This window comes from Lepidochelys olivacea, assembly GCF_965140295.1.
Source record: "Lepidochelys olivacea isolate rLepOli2 genome assembly, chromosome: 4".
In the NCBI taxonomy this organism is placed as follows: Eukaryota; Metazoa; Chordata; order Testudines; family Cheloniidae; genus Lepidochelys; species Lepidochelys olivacea.
In genome coordinates, this window is record NC_140414.1 from 129,073,476 (window position 1) to 129,094,193 (window position 20,718).

Below are 20,718 nucleotides of genomic sequence, written 5' to 3' on the forward strand. Positions count from 1 at the left end.
CACCCCAGTTTGATTTTTAAAAGAAATAAATAAAAGTATCACTGACACAGATATAAGCCAGGCAGATTTCTACAAGAATGTGAGGTAGGACCAAAGAACATAAGAATGGCCATACTGGGTCAGACAAAAGGTCCATCCAGACCAATATCCAGTCTACAGAGAGTGGCCAATGCCAGGTGCCCCAGAGACAGTGAACCTAACAATGATCTAATGTGTAATGATCAAGTGATCTCTCTCCTGCCATCCATCTCCACCCTCCAACAAACAGAGGCTAGGGACCCCTTTCCTTACCCATCCTGGCTAATAGCCATTAATGGACTTAGCCTCCATGAATTTATCCAGTTCTCTTTTAAACCCTGTTATAGTCCTAGCCTTCACAACCTCCTCAGGCAAGGAGTTCCACAGGTTGACTGTGCGCTGTAGAGTAATAGGAAGTCCCATCTGGACATAATGGCCAGACATAGCAGCTAGGCAATAGCTCATCTTGTAAGTTATGTTAAAAGAAGTTAAAAACTACAGTGAAAATTTCCCCATATAAGGAATTGCTGTAGTTGCTACAGGGATGTTAAATAATCCTGAATGCAGAAGAGGTGGTCCACATGACCATATTTTATTAAAATGTGATCCATGCTGTTCCAAGGTACTCGTCCTCAATGACAAATTTGGAAGACAAATTTGGAGTTTCTAGACTCTGCTGTTTTTGGATATAATGTGAAAACATGAAGGTGCTAGGGGGAAAATTGGACTAGTGGATTAATAAAGACTGACATCATTGTCAAGCAGACTGAATTATAAATTTAGCGATACACGTAAAGGCATATTATGCAAAGATCTCGGGAGACAATCAAAGTCTTTAGATATTCAGTGACTGGGATAATTGTGAGTTTAACTAAAATTCAGTTAATTTGATTTTATATTTTAAATTATTCCTTCTGATTCACTAAAGCAAACCATACTTTAAGCAGCAAGTGTTTCCATACCCACACATCTCTTCTAGATTGTCAACATAGCATCAGAAACACTTTACACTTATTTTGACAAACAACTGGCAGTACTTTTGTACTATCAACTGCCAACATCATTAGAGCCAGCCAAACAAAAAAGAGGAAAGAATTCAAAAGTTATTTTGTTTGAAGTCATTCTTAGAAGTCACAAAATCTGATAGGTTTCAGAGTAACAGCCATGTTAGCCTGTATTTGCAAAAAGAAAAGGAGTACTTGTGGCACCTTAGAGACTAACCAATTTATTTGAGCATAAGCTTTCGTGAGCTACAGCTCACTTTAGTACTTGTGGCACCTTAGAGACTAACCAATTTATTTGAGCATAAGCTTTCGTGAGCTACAGCTCACTTTGAAGTGAGCTGTAGCTCACGAAAGCTTATGCTCAAATAAATTGGTTAGTCTCTAAGGTGCCACAAGTACTCCTTTTCTTTTTGCAAAATCTGATAGTTTCAAGCCAGCATGAAGCATGGTCGAGTGATCTGATTTAGAGTCTAAGGCTATGTCTATGCTACGGACCCTACAGCGGCACAGCTGTACCACTGCAGCTGCACCGCTGTAGGGTCTCCTGTGCAGCCACTCTATGCCAGCAGGAGAGATCATTCCCACCAGCATAACTGAACCATCCCCAACAAGCAGTGGTGGCTATGTCTGCAGGAAATGCTCTCCCACCGATATCGTGATGTCCACACCAGTGCTTTTGTCAATGAAACTTGTGTCAGTCAGGGGTGTGTTTTCTTCACACCGCTGACTGACAAAAGTGCTAGTATAGACACAGCCTGAGAGTCAGGAACTCCTGAATTTTAACAAATACTTTGAAGTAGACCTTCTCTATGGATTTGACCAAGGCATGCAACACCTCTGTTTCAATTTCTTTATCTGTGAAACACAGATAATAGCCATCTACCTCACAAGGGTGTGAAGGATTAGTGTCTATAAAGTGCTTTTAAGATTAATGTTTTGCCTATCCCTATCTGTCATAAGAAAGTCTCAAGTTAGAAGAGTTGTGCAGTCCATAATTAAGAACATAGTCCCTTTTCCTCTATCATGGCTTTGGGAAGTGGAAATGGGTTTAACTTTTCGCAAGAGCACAGTAGAGTAGGAAAAGTAATTAGCAAATTCAAGTGAAATATTTATGCTCTAATAAAAGTAATGTAACCTGCTCCTATCCAACTTCATGCAATTTCCCCATTTCATAGCATGAATTATTGATGTACTCCAACATTATCTGAAAGATCGTTGGAGCTATGCCACTTTAGACCAACTGAGGATTTGACCTTTTATGTAAAAAACAGCAACTATGCACGTCCCTAGTCTCTCCTGCCCCTTCACACTATGCAATGAGAGATGAGACAAACCACAGCCGGAGGAGGAGATGTCTCAGAGATCTGGATGGTTTTTGCCCCACCTGTCCAGCTCTCTCCAAGTGAAAAGTTACTCTATTTCTTATGCATCCATCACCACAGTATCCAAGTCAGTTTCATGCACTGGCAGCCCTCACACCAACTCAGGATAAAGGGGACAGCAACTAAGCTAATGTGGGGTGTTCCTGATGAAAGCAACAAAAGAGATCTTCCCAGGACCAATGAGTGCACTCCACATGTGGCAAATACATTACTGTTTGAGCAGCACTTTGAAAAATGTAAGACATCAGGATGCCTCCAGGACAAAGACCTAAGAGACTGAAGATAAGTGATCAGTGATCAGGATTCCAAGCCAAAATATGTTGTGCTTGCTCATCTCTATATAAGGGGGAAAGGGAGAAAAATACAAACATAATGTTTACCCACAGTCATTACTACTCACAATAAATTTAATCTTGGATAGGACTGGTCATATCAAGCCAGCTGCTGTCGAACTATAAATCTGAGAGTACAGTAAAAACTCTCATTCTGGTCAGTCATACCATCATAATTTATTCTATATTTAGTGGAATCTAAACTAAGGAGGCAACCCTATGTTAAGCAGCCACTTGAAAGTATTCCCAGTTACCACTCTATCCTTAGTGGGACCTGGCTCCAAGCTCTACTCTGACCACGTGCTGTCCACATGCTCCCCATTTCTTAGATCATTCCAATGCAAACTCCAAACCCAGGCTGCAACACCACAGATGTACATTTTCAGAGGAACTAATCACTCATCTAGGCTGAGGCAGTCTTTTTAACTAACATTGGGAGATGTATCAACATTGTAATCATTATTCTACTTTCTAAGCTCAATTTCAAAGCTGAAGACTGATTTTTTTTTTTATTTTTATTTTTTGGTTCAGGCTGCTTAAGACAAATTTCACCGGATACACATACAGTATACATGCCAAACCCATTTGGAGTGGGAGTGACTTGCAAAACTTATAGGGCCAGATTCCTCCACCCTTACTCACTTTGACTCATCCCACTGAAATCAGTGGGACTACTCAGTAAGCTACCCAATTAAAAGTAGGAGGATCAGGTCCAAAGAGAACAAGAACAGTGGAGCTCAGAGCCAGGATCTACTAAGGGCAAAGAGGGTAGTCTGAAAGCTTTCACATAGCCACTTATGCAAGTCTGGGGAAGCTTTCATGTAGCCACTTATGCAACTGTGCATTCAGGAAAAAAAAAAAACTTTTTGAGAGAACAATATTTCAGACTTCTTTAAAATACGGTTGCTCATTGGAGAGGCCATCTCAAAGTTAGGAGACTCTCTGCAATTATACAGTCAGACACTTTCATACCAAGCAATGTAAGACACTCAACCTGAAACTGCAGGCGGCATTCGTCAGTTACTTTTGAGGTTGTCAGGGATCTTGAGGACAAGGCAAAAGTTTCTTAAAGTTTTTGACAAAGTTAGACCCTATTTCAGATGAATAGATAGCGTCCTCCTGCTAGTAACCCACCTTCCCATAATCACTTTTTGAATTAAAAATAAGGGTAAATATCTTTCTGAAGCAGCCGGCAAAGTCATTTGCACCCAGCCAGCAGCAGCCCCTGCTTCTCTTTACAACCCCGCCGCTCCCTGCCCCCTTCGAGTCCCCCCTTCCCCAAACCCTCTCGCCTCAGTCCCCATCTCTCCTCCTTCCCTGGCACTGTGCTCCCCTCTGCCGCCTCCCTCTCGCGCCCCCACCTCTCTTCTCACCCTAAGTCCTCCCCTCGTGTCCCCCTCCTCCCCCAGCACCCCGTCCCCTCAGAGCCCCTCGTCGGCACGCACATCCCTCCTTCGTCCCCTCCCCTGCGCTCACCTTCCCTGGCTTTCAGCAGTACCGTGTTGGCCACGATGTTCTCGATCTCCATGATCAGGGCTCCAACCCCGCTGCCCCCTCAGAGCCGCCCCCTCAGAGCCACTACCTCCTTCGCCCCCTCCTCCTGCCCCGCCACCGCCGGGACACCCGGACTCCACTCATCCGGCCCCGAGGGCTAGTGCTGGGCTCGCCTCTCCCCTACCACCCGTCCCTCACTCACCGCCCTCTCCCTCTTCTGCTCAGGGGGGCGGAGAAAGGGGACGGGCGGGCCGAGGCCTGCCCACACTGGGCAGGACTATGCCGCGCTCCCCCGCCTCTCGCCCTTACAGCTCCGCCCCGAAGACTACAACTCCCAGCAGGCAATGCACTCCCCCGGCCGGCGGCAACTTGCGTCAAAGCTGGATCGTTGGTCGCTAAGAGTAGTAAGCACGCGCGCTCGGTGGAGTGTTCCCTGCTAGGATTGACAGAGGATTCCTCGCCTCTCACCTGCGAGGATGGAGCATTGCATGCCGGGATATATAGTCATGTAGTTCCTACCGCTCCGATCTCTTCTCCTACAGAGCCTAGCCGCTACTACCACTAAATCCCGCGGGATGTCGGGGTCAACTCTCGCGAGAGGTGTGGCCGCGTTCCTGCTCAGCTTGCTCTGTACGTAATGTGAGAGGTAATCAGTAGAGCAGCTGGACAGGCAGGTGAGGGACCCCGGTCGCCCCTTTAGATCTCACGCTACTTAGAAGCTCTCGCGCGAGGTGTTGCGTCCAGACAGCAGGGGGCAGCTTGGGGCCGTTTAAGGTCGGGCGCCCCTGGTCGCCATTTTGTTTAGCGTGGCTTCCCCCACCCTCCCAGGAGCCTGTACAAGACTGTGGTCCCTGGTTCTTTATGCTGCTGACTGAGTATTGATCCCACCCGCGCGTTACGATGGGGAAACCAACTAAGCAGAGAAGAAAGGGCCAAGTGGCTGCCAGGGCCACGGGCTCGAGTGGGGCAGGGATGGCGTTGGTCAAGAACAACCCTTTCGAGGTGAAGGTCAACAAGCAGAAGTTTAATATCTTGGGGAGGAGAACCAAACATGACGTGGGGCTGCCGGGCGTGTCGCGGTCCAAGGCTGTCAAGAAGGTAAGACTGGGGGGAGGCCACTCATCAGATGAGGACAAGGTGCGTGGATCCTACCACTCTGGAGCAAGCCCCCGCTGCCAGATGGGGGCAGTGGTGTTGCACACCCACAGAGTGTGCAAATGATGGCACGTGAACTGTCTTAACTCAGGATTCTATAGCGTGGCTCAAAGGGTTTGATGGTACAAACCTCACCAAGGCTGCCCTTATGTCATGTTGGGGTACAACCCCAGTCTCAAACTCTATAGCCCCGGAATAGAGTATAGGCCAGTGAGCAGGGATTTTTTTTCCAGCCTTTGTTATTTACTTGCTCTGTGACTTTTGATAAACTACTTTATTCTGATAACAATGAACATTATCTAAGGGCCCAGAGAGGACTGGAGGCCTATTTTGGTTAGTTGATAAACGTTGATAAACCATCCCTGCTCTGGAAAATTGTCAAGCAAAACGATTGTTCTGTACCTTGATTTATCTGACTTGAAAATGGCATTTACCTCACTCAAGGATTGTGAGACTTAATGTTATAAAGCCCTTTGAGACCCCCCCAGATGAAAAATGCTATAGTCTAAAGAACTATACATCTTATACATTAACATCTTGAATGCTACATGCGGCTCTGTTGTGTCCCCCGTTCGCCCCCCCCCATTTCAAAAAAGGATATATTGGAATTGGAAAATGTACAGAGAAGGGCAACAAAAATGATTAGGGGGATGGAACAACTTCTGTATGAGAAGAGAGCAAAAAGACTAGGGACTATTCAGCTTGGAAAAGAGATGACAAGTGGGAATATGATAGAAGTCTATAAAATCTTGACTGGTGTGGAGTAGGTGAATAAGAAATTTTACTCCTTCACATAACACAAGAAATTGGCATAACTCAAATTAATGCAGCAGGTTTAAAACAAACAGAAGTTCTTCACATAATGCACAGTCAACCTGTGGAACTTCATGCCAGGGGATGTTGTGAAGGCCAAAAGTATAGCAGGGTTCAAAAAGAATTTCTGGAGGATAGGTCTCTCAATGACTATTAGCCAGGATGGGCAGGGATGCAACACCATGCTCTGAGTGTCCCTAGCTTCTGCCAGAAGCTGGGGGTGAACGACAGGAGATGGGTCACTTGATGATTGCCTGTTTTGTTCATTTCCACTGAAGCACTTGGCATTAGCCACTGTTGGAAGACAGGATAGTGGGCTAGATGGACCATTGATCTGACCCAGTATGACCGTTCTTAAATATAAAATACTTTTTTGTGATTATTATGATGTTGATCCAAGCTACACTGGTCGAACTGGTGGTATGGAGTAGACAATGTCAGGATGCAATGTGATGCCTCAAAATGCCCCTTTAAGGGTGTTCATGAAAACTCAGAATGTCTCAGTGAGTTCTGTATGTCCCACACCCTGAGACCATCTCTGAAACTGGCTCCTAACACTGTTAGTGGCTGTCCCTGCTGTTGATATCAAGGTCAGAGCTCTGCCTTCAGGATAAGGTGACTTAGTAATCACCGAAAACTACAGCCACGTTAGTTGAATGGTGAAAATACATGAGCCTTCATTTCCTTTCACCTTGCTAAGGATCATAGTCAGCATCTAATAAGTGTGGGGAGATGTAACATAAATGCCCCCAAACTCCTTCATAAGTGATTCGGGCTTACTGTCCAAGAAAAGTAATACTGTAGCTTGCTGGACGTATAGATGAGGGTATGTCTGTGCTACAGTGCCACAGATTCAGCTATGCCAGTGTAGTGTAGACACTTACTACAAAAAGAAAAGGAGTACTTGTGGCACCTTAGAGACTAACCAATTTATTTGAGCATAAGCTTTCGTGAGCTACAGCTCACTTCATCGGATGCATACTGTGGAAACTGCAGAAGACATTATATACACAGAGACCATGAAACAATACCTCCTCCCACCCCACTCTCCTGCTGGTAATAGCCAGTACCTGGTATTAAAAAGGTTGAGAAACACTGGTTTATGTCGTAGTGGGAGTTTAGGCCCCAAGCCTGTCAAATGTTAACTTCATTAATATTTATAGTCTCTTTGATTTCAGTTTAAGGATGTGCTTAAGTCTTTGCGCTACGGGGCCTTAGACATTTTTTACTTTATGGGAAACAGTTATCTGAGAAGACCAAGAGGAATAAGCCTGAATTACAAAGGACCTGTACTCAAAGTGAACGTTGGTATTTTGTGGGGTTTTTTTAAATATTACTTTAAAGTTTCCCGTCATTGGAAAGGAAATTGTTAGGCAAGTGCTGAGATAAGACTTCTGCTTTTCTTTTAAACTCTGTGTTATCTCATCTATCAAACTACCCTTACCCAATTTGTCTATTTCATCTGTCAACTGCATCCTCTACTCTCTGTATCCTAGATTGAGAGCTCTGGGGGAAGGGACTATGGTCTTTGTTACTTCTTTGTATTGTGCTGTTCCTTGATTAGGATTCCATGGTGCTATTGTAATGTAAATAACAGATCACCGACTGCAGCATCAGAGTGGTTATTCTGACTTGACACCAAGTCCATAGCCATAAGCACCACCACATTAGAGAGCATCTTGACTACATACGTACTGTATATCTGGGAGCCCAGTAATCTGATGCATCCCTTACTGAAGGCACCAGAAGTACTTCCCAATCTGCCTCTGCAAATACAGCATGAGTGACGTAAGTGCAGTACTGGATTGTATTAAAGCTGTGTTAAAAAATAAATTTCTTTTTCTTCACATTCTCACTGCTATGTATATACCAGTGGTGGCCAAACCACAGGTCATGAGCCACATATGGCTCTCTTAAAGTTAAAGTGTGGTTCGCGGAACCTGCACACCCTCTCCCATTCTCCACCTACCAGACTGGGGGAGCTCAGGGCTTCTGCCCTGCGGTGAGGGGTGATGGGGCTAGAGCAGGGATGGGCAGTTTTTTGGCCCGAGGGCCACATCTGGGTATGGAAATTGTATGGTGAGCCATGAATGCTCCTGAAATTGGGGGTTGGGGTGCAGGAGGGGATGAGGGCTCCAGCTGGGGGATGCAGGCTCTGGAGTGGGGCCAGAAATGAGGAGTTCAGGGTGCAGGAAGGTGCGCTGGGCTGGGACCAAGGAGTTCAGAGGATGGGAGGGGGATCAGGGCTGGGGGTTAGGGTGTTGGAGGGTATCGGGGTGCAGGGTCTAGGCGGTGCTTACTTCAAGCAGCTCCCGGAAGCAGCGGCATTTCCCCGTCTCTGGATCCTACGCGGACACGTGGCCAGGCGGGTGCGCATGCTGGTTTCAGGCCAATGGGAGCTGCGGGGGCGGCACTTGGAGTGGGGGCAACATACGGATCCCCCTGGCTGCCCCTACGCGTAGGAGCTGGAGCGGGGACATGCTTCTGTTTCCGGGAGCAGGGCAAGCCATCGACCCTGCTCCCTAGCAGGAGCTCAAGGGCCAGATGTGGCCCCCGGGCTGTAGTTTCCCCACCCCTGGGCTAGAGGCTTCTCACCATCAGGGATGGGGGTGGTCTCAGGACTTCAGTTCTGGAGGAGGCACCTGCTAGAGCTTGGGGCTTCAGCAGGCGCAGCGCTGAAGCCCTGAACCCCGGCAGGTGCACCCCAGCTTTTGAACTTCTGATGATTGTTGTATGCAGCTCAAAGAGTCAGTAAGTTTGGCCACCCCTGGTATATACCATCCATCAGCAAACAGAATTTAGAGATCTCCTTCAAAAGAAAAACAAATCTATCTGAGAAATACTTCAGCACAAGGGAAACTGTTGTTTAATTTATCATCGTGTATACTTTGAAAACCCTTGAGAAGCCCTGTATGAGATAAAGTTACTGTGAATAAAGGTAATCAATGAAAGGGTGCCTAATGCACCGCTACAGACTAGGGACCAGTTCTGCGGAAAAGGACCTAGGGGTGACAGTGGATGAGAAGCTGGATATGAGTCAACAGTGCGCCCTTGTTGCCAAGAAGGCCAATGGCATTTTGGGATGTATAAGTAAGGGCATAGCCAGCAGATCAAGGGACGTAATCGTTCCCCTCTATTCGACATTGGTGAGGCCTCATCTGGAGTACTGTGTCCAGTTTTGGGCCCCACACTACAAGAAGGATGTGGAAAAATTGGAGTCCAGCAAAGGGCAACAAAAATGATTTGGGGTCTGGAACACATGACTTATGAGGAGAGGCTGAGAAAACTGGGATTGTTTAGTCTGCGGAAGAGAAGAATGAGGGGGGATTTGATAGCTGCTCTCAGCTACCTGAGAGGTGGTTCCAAAGAGGATGGTTCTAGACTATTCTCAGTGGTAGAAGGTGACAGGACAAGGAGTAATGGTCTCAAGTTGCAGCGGGGGAGGTTTAGGTTGGATATTAGGAAAAACGTTTTCACTAGGAGGGTGGTGAAACACTGGAATGCGTTACCTAGGGAGGTGATAGAATCTCCTTCCTTAGATGTTTTTAAGGTCAGGCTTGACAAAGCCCTGGCTGGGATGATTTAATTGGGGATTGCTCCTGCTTTGAGCGGGGGTTGGACTAGATGACCTCCTGAGGTCCCTTCCAACCCTGATATTCTATGATTCTAATATGTGTCAAGATGGAGAAGTGTGGGGTTTTGGCCAAAAATATTACAAAGAGAAACTGCATCATGTTAAAAATTCCTTGAAAATTATATACATGTACATAAAATAAATGGATGGAAAGGGAACATAAATTCTACAGTATCTCATATGAAGTAAGACTTTCATTATTTAGTAATCCTTACATCAGCAGATTCTGCACCTGTGACATGAGCGTAAAAGGCTGTAGCTAGAAACTTCAGCTATTTTGCTGCCCATAATAGTTTGAGAGTTCACAATAATAATAATAATTAACAATCGTATTTCTCCCCAGGAATCAGCTAAACTTTTTTTTTAATGTTTTATATTGCCACTGACCTTTTTGAACCTAATATTGAAGGTAGCCAGCTTGATGATGAAAATGTATCGGTTGTGATATTGCAATGTGAGAGCAAGAGATGGTAAATTAGTTTCCCACCTCCTTTAATATTGGCCTGGGTTTTACAAAACTTTAAAATGGTTAATATTGGTAAACTAAATGTCTTGTTTAGTAAGCTCTTGTGGGTTTTTTTTCCTTTAAGAAAAAAGACAAATCAAGTCCTAATATAAGATACTGTATTAAAAGCACTAGAAAGAGGTGTAGCTCTCTGTTTATCTGCAAAACAGATACAATATAGACATCCCCACACCGGCTTGCCAAATTTCCCTCCTCTGACCTGCCAAATATACCTCACTGCTGACCTAGAGGGTCTGTTTTCAGGGTGAAATAGGTAGCTCAGTATCTGTACCCGTTCGATTACTGAGCTCTCCTCTGAGGCTGCCGACAATGGTTGCAGCTAGTACTCTGCTTGAGGTTTTTTATATATAGATAGATTCTTTCTTTTACATGATGAGCTGGACTGAGATGACTGTTCTTCATTGGTATTGTTTATAGTTGTTTTAGGAGTATAATAAAGTATACTAATCATTGAATTAAATAAGGGTAAAAAAAATAATTTTACAGGATTGATTAGAATTGGTCTTTTTATAGTCAACAGTAGTGTTCTCATATTCAGTGTGTATATGTGTTTGTGTTTGAATAAATTAGGCCTTAATTCATTGGCTTCAGGTGTGCTTTTGTTAAGTTAATGCTTTGATCTCTTTTTCAGCGTACACAAACTTTGCTGAAAGAATACAAAGAACGGGAAAAGTCCAATGTATTTAAAGATAAGCGTTTTGGTGAATATAATACCAAAATAAGCCCAGAGGAGAAGATGATGAAGAGGTTCTCTTTGGAACGACAGGTAAAGTATAGGAATGAAAAATAATTTGTAAAAAGTAGATGTAGAAATTTTTAATTTGCCAAACAAAGTTTTCTGTAAATAATACATTGTTTGGCTCCTAAGGATTATACCAAAACCTATAACCTGTCAACCATACCTAACTTTCATTTTTTTTACTCCAATACATTCTGTTTTCTGAAAGCCTATCTGCACCTTTTATTCGATCTAAATTAATTCCAGAATTAGAGCTCATAAAAAAAATTATAGAAAATTTCAGAATTTTTGGTGGAAATAAGAAAAAGTTTGGTTGTCGGGGATTTGGGGACTTTTAGAAAATTTTGATTTTTCATATGTAAAGGAGACATTTTTCATGGAAAAAAATATTTTGTCAAAAATCAATTTTTGTATTAAAAAGGTTTTTGCCCAGAAAATTTTTGACCAGCCCAATCCAAAATAAAGATTTTAAAGCTGAATTATTTTAACATTTACAAAATTGTGATTTTTGGGGGGGGTTAAACTAGACAAAATTCAATTTCATTCCCACAAAATGTAAATTCTTTCATTGTCATTAAACACTATTTCATGTTCTTACCGACACTCCTGAAAAAGGCCATTTCCCTTGATGGCCTATGAAGCTCATTTTATGATCTTACCACTCTAAGACAGTGATCCCCAAACTTTTTACCTCGTGCTCCCCCCTTCCCCTTGTTCTCCCCCCTCGCCAGGAGTGGGGCCAGTGCTCCGGGAGGGGAGGACGTGAACAGGGTAAGGGGGCTAAGACTGGGGCCACAGCTGAGGGCGGGGCCGACAGTGGAGCCAAGGCCAGCAGCTGGGGCCAGGAGCAAAGCTCAGTGGTGCTCCCTCCCTGCCCCCTGTGGGGGCTGGCCCAGGCCTCAGCCGCACCCCCTGAACATTCCTCCGTGCCCCCCTCTGGGAGCACACCCCACAGTTTGGGGACCTCTGCTCTAAGAAGTGGAATCGGTTTGGAATACTACTTCCATCTATATCGTGTTTGGACTCCTGAATTATGCAGCATGGTTCCATGTGCAGAAAAATCTAGGAATAAGATTGTTATTGGAAAGGTTAACTAATTTTTTAGTGGTTATTAAGTCTGAAATGTTTTATTTTAAAAAAAGTGGTTTTTTTTAACATATACAAAATCTAAGCTTGCTTTTGTAGTAATTTTACCATTTTTTAACTAATAAAATAAGCCCTTCCCCAGAATACTGTGCCTGATTCACCACTTACTTACACTGGTTTAATTCTGTAGTTTCTACGGTGGATTTAATGGAGAGTAAAAACTGGTGTGAGATGCTCACAGTTACTCGCTTTAATGTATATGAATGAAATTGAAGGCTTGTTAATGTTGTTAAAGTAACAGAGAAATGAAATAGGGTTCTTCTAGTCTAAACTGAAAATATTAGCTTTTGGGGGGAATAAATCTTTGTTGACTAGCTGTCGTTAACTGATATTAATCTGAAAAATGTCTCATTACTAAATTGGTTGGTTTATTTTTCACAGCAAACTCATGAAAAGAAAAGTATCTATAATCTCAATGAAGATGAAGAATTGACCCATTATGGCCAATCTTTAGCAGATATTGAAAAACTTAATGATGTTATTGATAGCGACAGTGATAATGAAGAAAGAGGAATATTGTCAGGTAAGAAAAATCAAACTGATACCTTAATACATTTTTATCCAATGTAATTTTCATTGTTAATATAGCTGTGTGAATTGTTGTGTACCCTGCTTTCATTGAAAAATAATGTAAAGAAAAGGTTCAGATTTAAATCAGCCTTCTGTTTTCTTTAGTCTGATAGAAAATGGTGATTAGAACTGGATAAGTGCCAATATTGTTGAAATTTTTAACCATTCACGATTTTAAGAAATGTGTATAATATTTCATCACATCATAATTGACTTTTCACATATGGATTATCCTTAAAGTAAGTGCATTCAGAATTAAAATAAACTCTGGTTTAAAATCAACTATTTAGAGATGCCAGGATGCTTGCAAGTATGGTACATTATAGGTGGCACCAATAGGAACACCCGGAGTTGAGGCTGCCTGATATATTCCATTATAAGAAGACCATGTTTTCAGTTGCTTTATAACTTTACACACACACACCTGGGGCTGAATTGTTTTTTGGGGGGAAATTTCAGCACAAACAGGGCAGCCATTTCTCAGAACAAAGTTAGGGGAAAATAGATTGTTTTGTCCATGTTAAAACAAATAACATTTTGTTTCTTGCATTTCTTTGGACCAGATTATGAACCCTCTACTTACAATAGTGAGCAGTTACTCACACAGATAGTCAGTGGGATTTCTTGTGTCAATAAGTGCTCACTAATGTGAGAAAAGGGGTTTGCAGTCTGGTCATTTGGGTATAGCTGTTCATAGGTAATGTAAATTAAAATTCTTTCCAAACTGATTTTTATCTTTTCTATTTGGCAAATCTAGAGCTAGTTTCTGCAACTCTTAGTCATGTGAGTAATCTATATTTATGCAAGTATCTCCCTTGACTTGGAGAGGTCTACATATATCAATAAATATTGCTCACTGAATAAAGGTTGTTTGCAGCTATGTTTCACTAGATAGATAGGTAAAAGCCAACCTGGCTGCTTTTTGTTTACTTCCTTTAGTTTATCTATGTCTTTAATATCAATAGAAATGTGCACACCTCTTGCAATAGTGTTTGTGAATGTTATGCTAATGAGTAAGTGGTAGGAGTTCATGCAGTGTAGGCCCTATTGGACTACTGCACCTGAGCAAAGCAAATTGCAGGATCATGGCCTTAGTTGTGTTAAAACAGTAGCTGATTTCTTTTTAACTTGATGAAAGATAGCTTTAAAGAAAAAAATAGATATTTAATTCTGTAGCCCACTAGATTATAAACATGTTACATAAAAATTTTTGTTTTAAACAGGTTTTCAGGTTATTTCTTTTTGGGGTAGTCGTTGAATAAAACCACTGAACACACAAATTGTCTTACATGAAAGTTAGGACAGTGAACACAAGCAAAAAAATCCATTGCTGAGACTAACATACTATCCTAGGTTCCTCTCATAGGGCTTATGTCCTTGTGATAGCTGAAGCCTTGGTCTGCCTGTTTGTAGTCCAGTGGAACTACCCATGTTCTTAAAATTAATTGTTTCTAAATATCTGCGGGACTGGAGCCTAAGTTCATGTGCTCTTACAAATTAAACACAGTCAATGTCTGGTGATTAAAGCACATTCTATTCTTGGTATAGCCCTTTTCTGGAATGTTGGTCAAGTCACTTGACTTCTCTGTGCTCTGTCTGTAAAATAGGAATAATAATGCTTATCTTAAAATTAGTGTTGTGTGGTTTAATTTAATATATTAAAGTGCTTTGAGGCCATCAGATAAAAAGTGCCATATCGTTGTCTTAAATCAAAAAGTATCTTTTGCCTGTGTGTATTTGAAAGGAAACTTAACAAAGTTTGGAAATCCAAGGTCATGGTGGGAATCCTTTTCTGAAAAGTCTTATCTTAACTTAGGCCAAACATCAAGCTTTATCAGCAGAAATGGGGTTTAAACCTTGGTTAACTAGCTATTTTATTCTTACATGGAATCCATCATTTGCTCCTGTGCCTTAATAATAAGGAAATAGCAACCCAATAACTTAAGGAGAGCATAAATCTATAGATTCATTAATCCTTTCAATTCTCTTTTTTTCAGCTGAGCTAACTGCTGCTCACTTTGGAGGGGGTGGAGGTCTTCTTCGTAGGAAAGCACTCACTGGGGAAGAAGATGAAGAGGAGGAAAAACCTAAATCTCGCAAGGAGCTCATTGAAGAGCTGATTGCCAAATCCAAGCAAGAGAAGGTGAGTTTATAGCCTTTGAATAAAAAAATCTGGACAGACAACATTAAGTACCACATCATTTTCCATGTGAAAACTTACAGAAGACAAAAAACATTCAATAAAACCATTATCCGCTTTAGGACCTGGAAACCACCCACTCCTCTCTCTTCACAGGAGAAGAATATTGGTGGCACAGTAAGCAGAGGGGATATGGCTTTTTAAATATATAGCCAAAAGATCATATACCTGACACTGTTTACCTTGCGAAAACTGTATAGAGCGTCTGCCTCTCTGTAGGTTCCCAAATCCTCCACCGATGAACTCTGTTAGTGTGGCTGATTTGTTTGCCATGCTCTGCCCTTGAGTCACCCATTGCCTGTTTGTGCTACTTCCTTTGCCAAGGGTGCTTAACGCTGCAAAGTAGGAGTTGATATGAACTAATTTTTTATTATATAGTAGGTTTTGACTATATATGGACCTCATTTGCTCTTGATGCTGCAGGTGATCTTCCTTTACTCTTAGAGGAATTCTGCGCCACTGCACTTGCACAGAATTATGTCCCCTGCAGGTTTCTTTGCTTCCCCGCAGAAAAATGACTTTCTGACAGGGAAGCAAAGGAAACCCCCAAGAGCGGTCATGAAACCCTCCCCAGCAGTAGGGTTTCGGGTGCCCAGGGCAGTCAGCAGAAGGGTAAATCACTGTGGGGCATGGGGTGGGACTGAGGAAGACCCCTACCCTACACCAGGCTCACCTGTTAGTCCTGGCTGGGCTGGGGAGGACAGGACTTCCTCTTCCCCTGCACGGCATTTGGGGCCGTGTGAGACCCACCCCCAGATTTCTACTCTGGCTGTAGGAAGGTCTGCAAACTCTCTTGCTTCCTGCGCCCATTGTTCTTCAGCTGCAGGAGGATCACTGTATAGGGAGCTGCTCCCCCATCCGCCCAACCCCCATGCATCCAGACCCCCCTCATACCTAGACCCTCCTGCTGAGCCTCACTCCCCCTGCACCTGGACCACGCCAGCGAGCCACCCGCACCTGGATCCACACCCTACCGAGCCCCAGCCACCTGGATCCCCGCCCCACTGAGCCCCACTCCCCCAGCATCTGGACCCCCTCACCAAGACCCTCCTGCCGAACTCTATCTTCCCCCACTCAGACCCTTCCCCCACCCGCTGAGCCCCAATTACCTTAACTTGGACCCCCATGCAGAGTTGCATTACCATTGCACCCAGAACACCTCCAGCAAGCCCCTGTGCATCCAGATCCTGCCCAGACCCAGATTGCCCCATACAGAACCCTCTCAACCCACACCTGGATCCCCCCACACTAAGCCCCTCCGTACTTGGAGCCTGCCTTGCTGAGCCTCCCTGTCCACAACTGATGCACCTGGCACGGAGGGGCAGGGCCCTGGGGTATTTCTGGGGCAGGCCTTGCGCTTGCACTGTGTCTAGGTTGGGTGCAGCCTCATTGCTGAGTCTGTGTGCCAGAGGGGAGCTGAACAGTGATCTCCCACCTCTGTGCAGCCAGTGGCCTGTGCTTCCCAATACTATGCTGGAGCCTCCACATTTATTTGACAAATAAAATTTGCAGAATTTTAAAATATTGTGTGCAAAATTTTTAATTATTTTGGCGCAGAATGCCCTCAGGAGTATTCCTTGTTCAGTTACATACATTACCAATTGAACAATAATTATGTTGTATACATATTTTTATTTTTCTAGAGAGAGAGACAAACTCAGAGAGAGAATGCCTTGGAACTCACAGAAAAACTTGACACTGACTGGAAAGAAATCCAAACCCTTCTCTCCCACAAAACCCCCAAGTCAGAGAGGAAAGATAAAGAGGAGAAACCCAAGGTAAGGTTTTGGCAATACAGCTTGTTTTGTTGCAACTGGTTTGACACCAGTACTGGAACCAAAGTAGTGATTGAGAGTGAAGGGGGAAGTTGATCACTAGTTATTTGTAGCTGATCATTTCTTTTTAAAATATTAAAAATACACCTCTACCCCGATATAACACGCCTCAATATAACATGAATTTGGGTATAACACTGTAAAGCAGCGCTCTGGGGGGGCGGGGCTGCACGCTCCGGTGGATCAGCGCGTTAGAATGTCTGGCTCCCACACGCTGCTCTGAGCAGTGTGTTATGGGTGCCGGGTCGGGGCCGAGGGGTTGGATATGGGGCAGAGGGTCTCAGGAGGTAAAGCAAGTTTGATATAACGCAGTTTCACCTATAACATGGTAAGTTTTTTTTGGCTCCCGAGGACCGTGTTATATCAGGGTAGAGGTGTAAATGCCCTGTGTTTTAGTTAAATTGAAAGAATTCTACAGCCTTTGAGGGAGTTTCATGTCAGAATTATGAGGTGGGAAGGATCTTAGTAGATACTAATTTTAGAGAAAAATAAAAGGATTCATATTAAGTATTTTAAGACTTATACTCCCAGTAAGTGCATCATAACTCTGGCTGCCCTTTGTCCTTTTTCATTAGCTGTTGAATTTGAGAGAGATTCCTTGTTGGATAAAAAGGCGAACAATATTCTGGTTTATTTTTAAGACCAACATTTTCCTGACAAGTTAACATCTGTTTGAAAAGGACATTGGCTGACTTTGTAAATGCCTTTGATATGTCTCTTATACACAAATTCTCTAACTTAGCAATAGCTTTCTGTGGCAGTAACTTCACTTCTGCCTCAGTTGGCCTATGAAATCTCTCTTGAGACTTTAAAAAGGGTGAAAATACTAGTGATTTGGGTAGATTCATTGTGAAAGTGAACCCAGAAATTCTAACAGGTAGACAAATCTATTATTCCATGAATAACTGATCAGGTTTTTTGCTAGGGACAGGCATAATGGGTGTTAAATTGAGATGTGAGACCCCTGTGGATTTTGTTTTGAGATCTGTTGGATCTAGAGAAAATGTAAATCAGTGGTGTTCTGTTGCATTCGTATGCAGTTTGGGAGATAATTCATAATCTGGTTTAGTATAAGAGGAAAATTTTGTCAGACTTATTTCTCTAATTTTTTAGACAAGTGGCATGGTCCAGTGGGTTACAAGTGTGACTGGGAACTAGGAATTTTTGAATTCCAGTTTCATCTCTATCACTGATTTTGCAGTGTGGCTTTAGGCATGTTGATTAATTGTACCTCAGTTTTCCTATCTGTCAAATGAGGTTAATGCCTTCATAACAGAGATGTAACTCATGTTTTGTACAATGCTTTGAAGATATAAAGTGCTATGTAAGTTATAATTGTATTTAAAAAATCTTGTCTGTATTTTTTAAGGGATATATTTTCTTATGACTTCATATTTTGAGAAGTATGTATGTTTTGTAGAATGAGAATTTTCCTGGAGGGGGAAGTCTTCATGAATTTCAATTGCCACCCATTAGTCTTTCCCTTAACCTTGTATTGTGTTGGCCTTCCTTCCTGCCTTCTCCAGAGCCAATCATAGTCATTTCTGAACGAGCCAGAGGGCTTTCTGTGGAGAAGCACAGAAAGTAATATATTTATTAATTATGAAATTGTGTATTTCTTTAGCCTGATGAGTATGATATGATTGTTCGAGAACTTGGGTTTGAGATGAAGGCGCAACCCTCTGACAGGATGAAGACCGAGGAAGAGTTGGCGAAAGAGGAGCAAGAAAGACTCCAGAAATTAGAGGTACCAGAGTGTTTCAGATTGTATTGTAGCCCTCCCATTGCTAGTGACCTCTTATAGTTTTTTGACATTGCTTAACCTCAATTTGAAAGCAGTCATACTAAAAATTGCAGGAGACAAATCTGAGAATAAGTCCCCTATTCTAATGGCACTATTTGCATCACTACACTGATCTCGTGATTTACCCTTTCTTTTTTTCATGGATTTTTAATTTGACTATTAAAAAAAAATGGGCTGAATACTTTGCTTGTGAGATTACATAGCAAGAGAACTAATTCCCTCCCCCTTCCCCCCAGTTAAAAACAAGTAGCACATTGGCTATCTTTTATATATCATTCAGACCAAAGATGTGCTTAAACTTTGTTAGATGAGCCTGTTTGGTGCACAGGAGCTGAGTTAACTTCTGGGCAAATCCTGCACGCTTCCCTCCTGTAGCTGCAAAGGGTCCCCTGGCAATTGCGCTGACGTGATTCTGCTCTGTGGAGGGGTAGGATTTGCTTGGGAAGGTTTGCATGTTCCTTACACAATATGGAGCTCAGTGCTCCCTGTGCATCAGTTTCCCAGAGAGTTAAAATTCCTTTCAACGCTTATATTTTGTTCAAACCCATTTTAAATACAGGAAATACTCATGCACACTGCAGAAACATAAAACTCTAAAGAAGCTACTACTTTCTGGTAAATAATATATTAACAGAAATATGTATTTAAGATAATATATGTAGATAAATAAATATTTCATTACCAAAGATACACAAGGCTTTTGATAAATGATCTATTTCAACACCTTCCAAGTACAATTTAGAATATATACAGTCAGACTAATTTACTAGTCCCACCCACCAAAACAAGGAAACTCAAGAGTTCAGGCTAATATGTTATCATGTCTCTGCTTTTTATTGTTCCTTCCTCCCTTCTGCTAGGTGAATAGTGGTAGTTAAGAATTTATTTTCTCTTTGATTTTCTTTTCTTAATTATCTGTATTTTCTCCAAAATTTTCATACAAAGTAATTTAGGTCGTGTACTATATAGTCCCTCCCCTGAATTTATTTTAAATCACAGGCTGATAGACTGCGTCGAATGCATGGAAAAGATGAACAGGAGAACAAAAAGAAACCCAAGCATATGTCAGCTGACGATTTAGCAGATGGCTTCATCCTGGATAAAGATGACAGACGTTTACTTTCTTATAAAGTAAGAATTTGATTGTTTTATAGTGACTTTCAAAATCACTGAAATGAAGAGAAAATCATTTCAGATGAAACAGAACCCTTTTCTGTTCACTTTTTATTATTTTTATCTAGGTGCTGCACTTTCCACCTGAACTTCATTCCCTGAAGTAGGGCTGGTTTGGTCATGCTGGCAATGTAAAGCAGCCTAAGGCCAGCATAGAGAACCACCCCTGTGTAGGAAGGTCATCTGGTGGTGTAATCAGCATTGTAGCTCCTATATCATCCACTTCTATGCAACCAGCATAAGGGCTATAGATGTGGTTTCCCTTCACCCAGAAGGAACGGACTGGTACACAACAGTTCTGGGAGATCATAAAAGTGACAACGCAAACTTTATTAAATGCCGCCTCCTCCTTCCCCTGAGTTGTGCTGTGTATCTCTTAGCTGCAGCAGAGGATCAGAGCTTTCATAAAGTCACCTTTGTCCTTCATATGGAGGGATCACTGTGTTTTGAGTGCATTGGTTTAGCTGAATGATTATACTCTCTGAAAAATGACCCTGTAAAAACAGCATAGTGGCGTTTCATGTTTGTCTTTCGTTTTCTCAACATCAAATATACTTGGTTAACAAGAAAAAAAAAAAGGGCTCGGTTGCTGCAAATTATACATGGCATCTGACAAACACCCTCATGTATAATCACCAGGAGTAAAGATCCTGTAACTAGGTATGGTGTATGAGGCAGACTATAAAGAGATTCATCTCCAGGGTCAATATTAGTTCTACACTTCCAACAGGAATAAAAGGTAGTAAAACTTTATTCTAGGGGCAAAGTTTTCCTTGTCTTACATCCTTTGTAATCTCATTGAGAACAGTTGAGTTACAAAATGTGCAAGTCAGAACAGAATTTGGCCCACCCTCAGCTCTTATTCAGGTCAAGTTGTTGGGGCTTCTGACATC

General features: G+C 42.6%; 2 protein-coding genes across 4 annotated transcripts in view; one reads left to right on the forward strand and one right to left on the reverse strand.

Annotated features, from left to right (window-relative positions):
- GRK4 (G protein-coupled receptor kinase 4) overlaps positions 1-4,280 on the reverse strand; it is an 82,556-nt gene extending 78,276 nt beyond the window's left edge. Inside the window, exon 1 of the mRNA XM_084626448.1 lies at positions 4,213-4,280. Within this exon, the coding sequence (XP_084482574.1) occupies positions 4,213-4,264 (52 nt within the window). The 5' untranslated portion in view covers positions 4,265-4,280. The remainder of the gene's footprint in view (positions 1-4,212) is intronic.
- A 444-nt stretch (positions 4,281-4,724) lies between these two features.
- Positions 4,725-20,718, forward strand: part of NOP14 (NOP14 nucleolar protein) — a 33,985-nt gene continuing 17,991 nt past the window's right edge. Inside the window, exons 1-7 of one of the 3 annotated variants that reach the window (XM_084626447.1) lie at positions 4,725-4,860; positions 10,990-11,124; positions 12,625-12,766; positions 14,811-14,956; positions 16,657-16,791; positions 18,473-18,595; positions 19,652-19,783. In XM_084626447.1, the coding sequence (XP_084482573.1) occupies positions 11,095-11,124; positions 12,625-12,766; positions 14,811-14,956; positions 16,657-16,791; positions 18,473-18,595; positions 19,652-19,783 (708 nt within the window). In that variant the 5' untranslated portion in view covers positions 4,725-4,860; positions 10,990-11,094. The other 2 variants (XM_084626445.1, XM_084626446.1) reach the window with 2 other exon arrangements.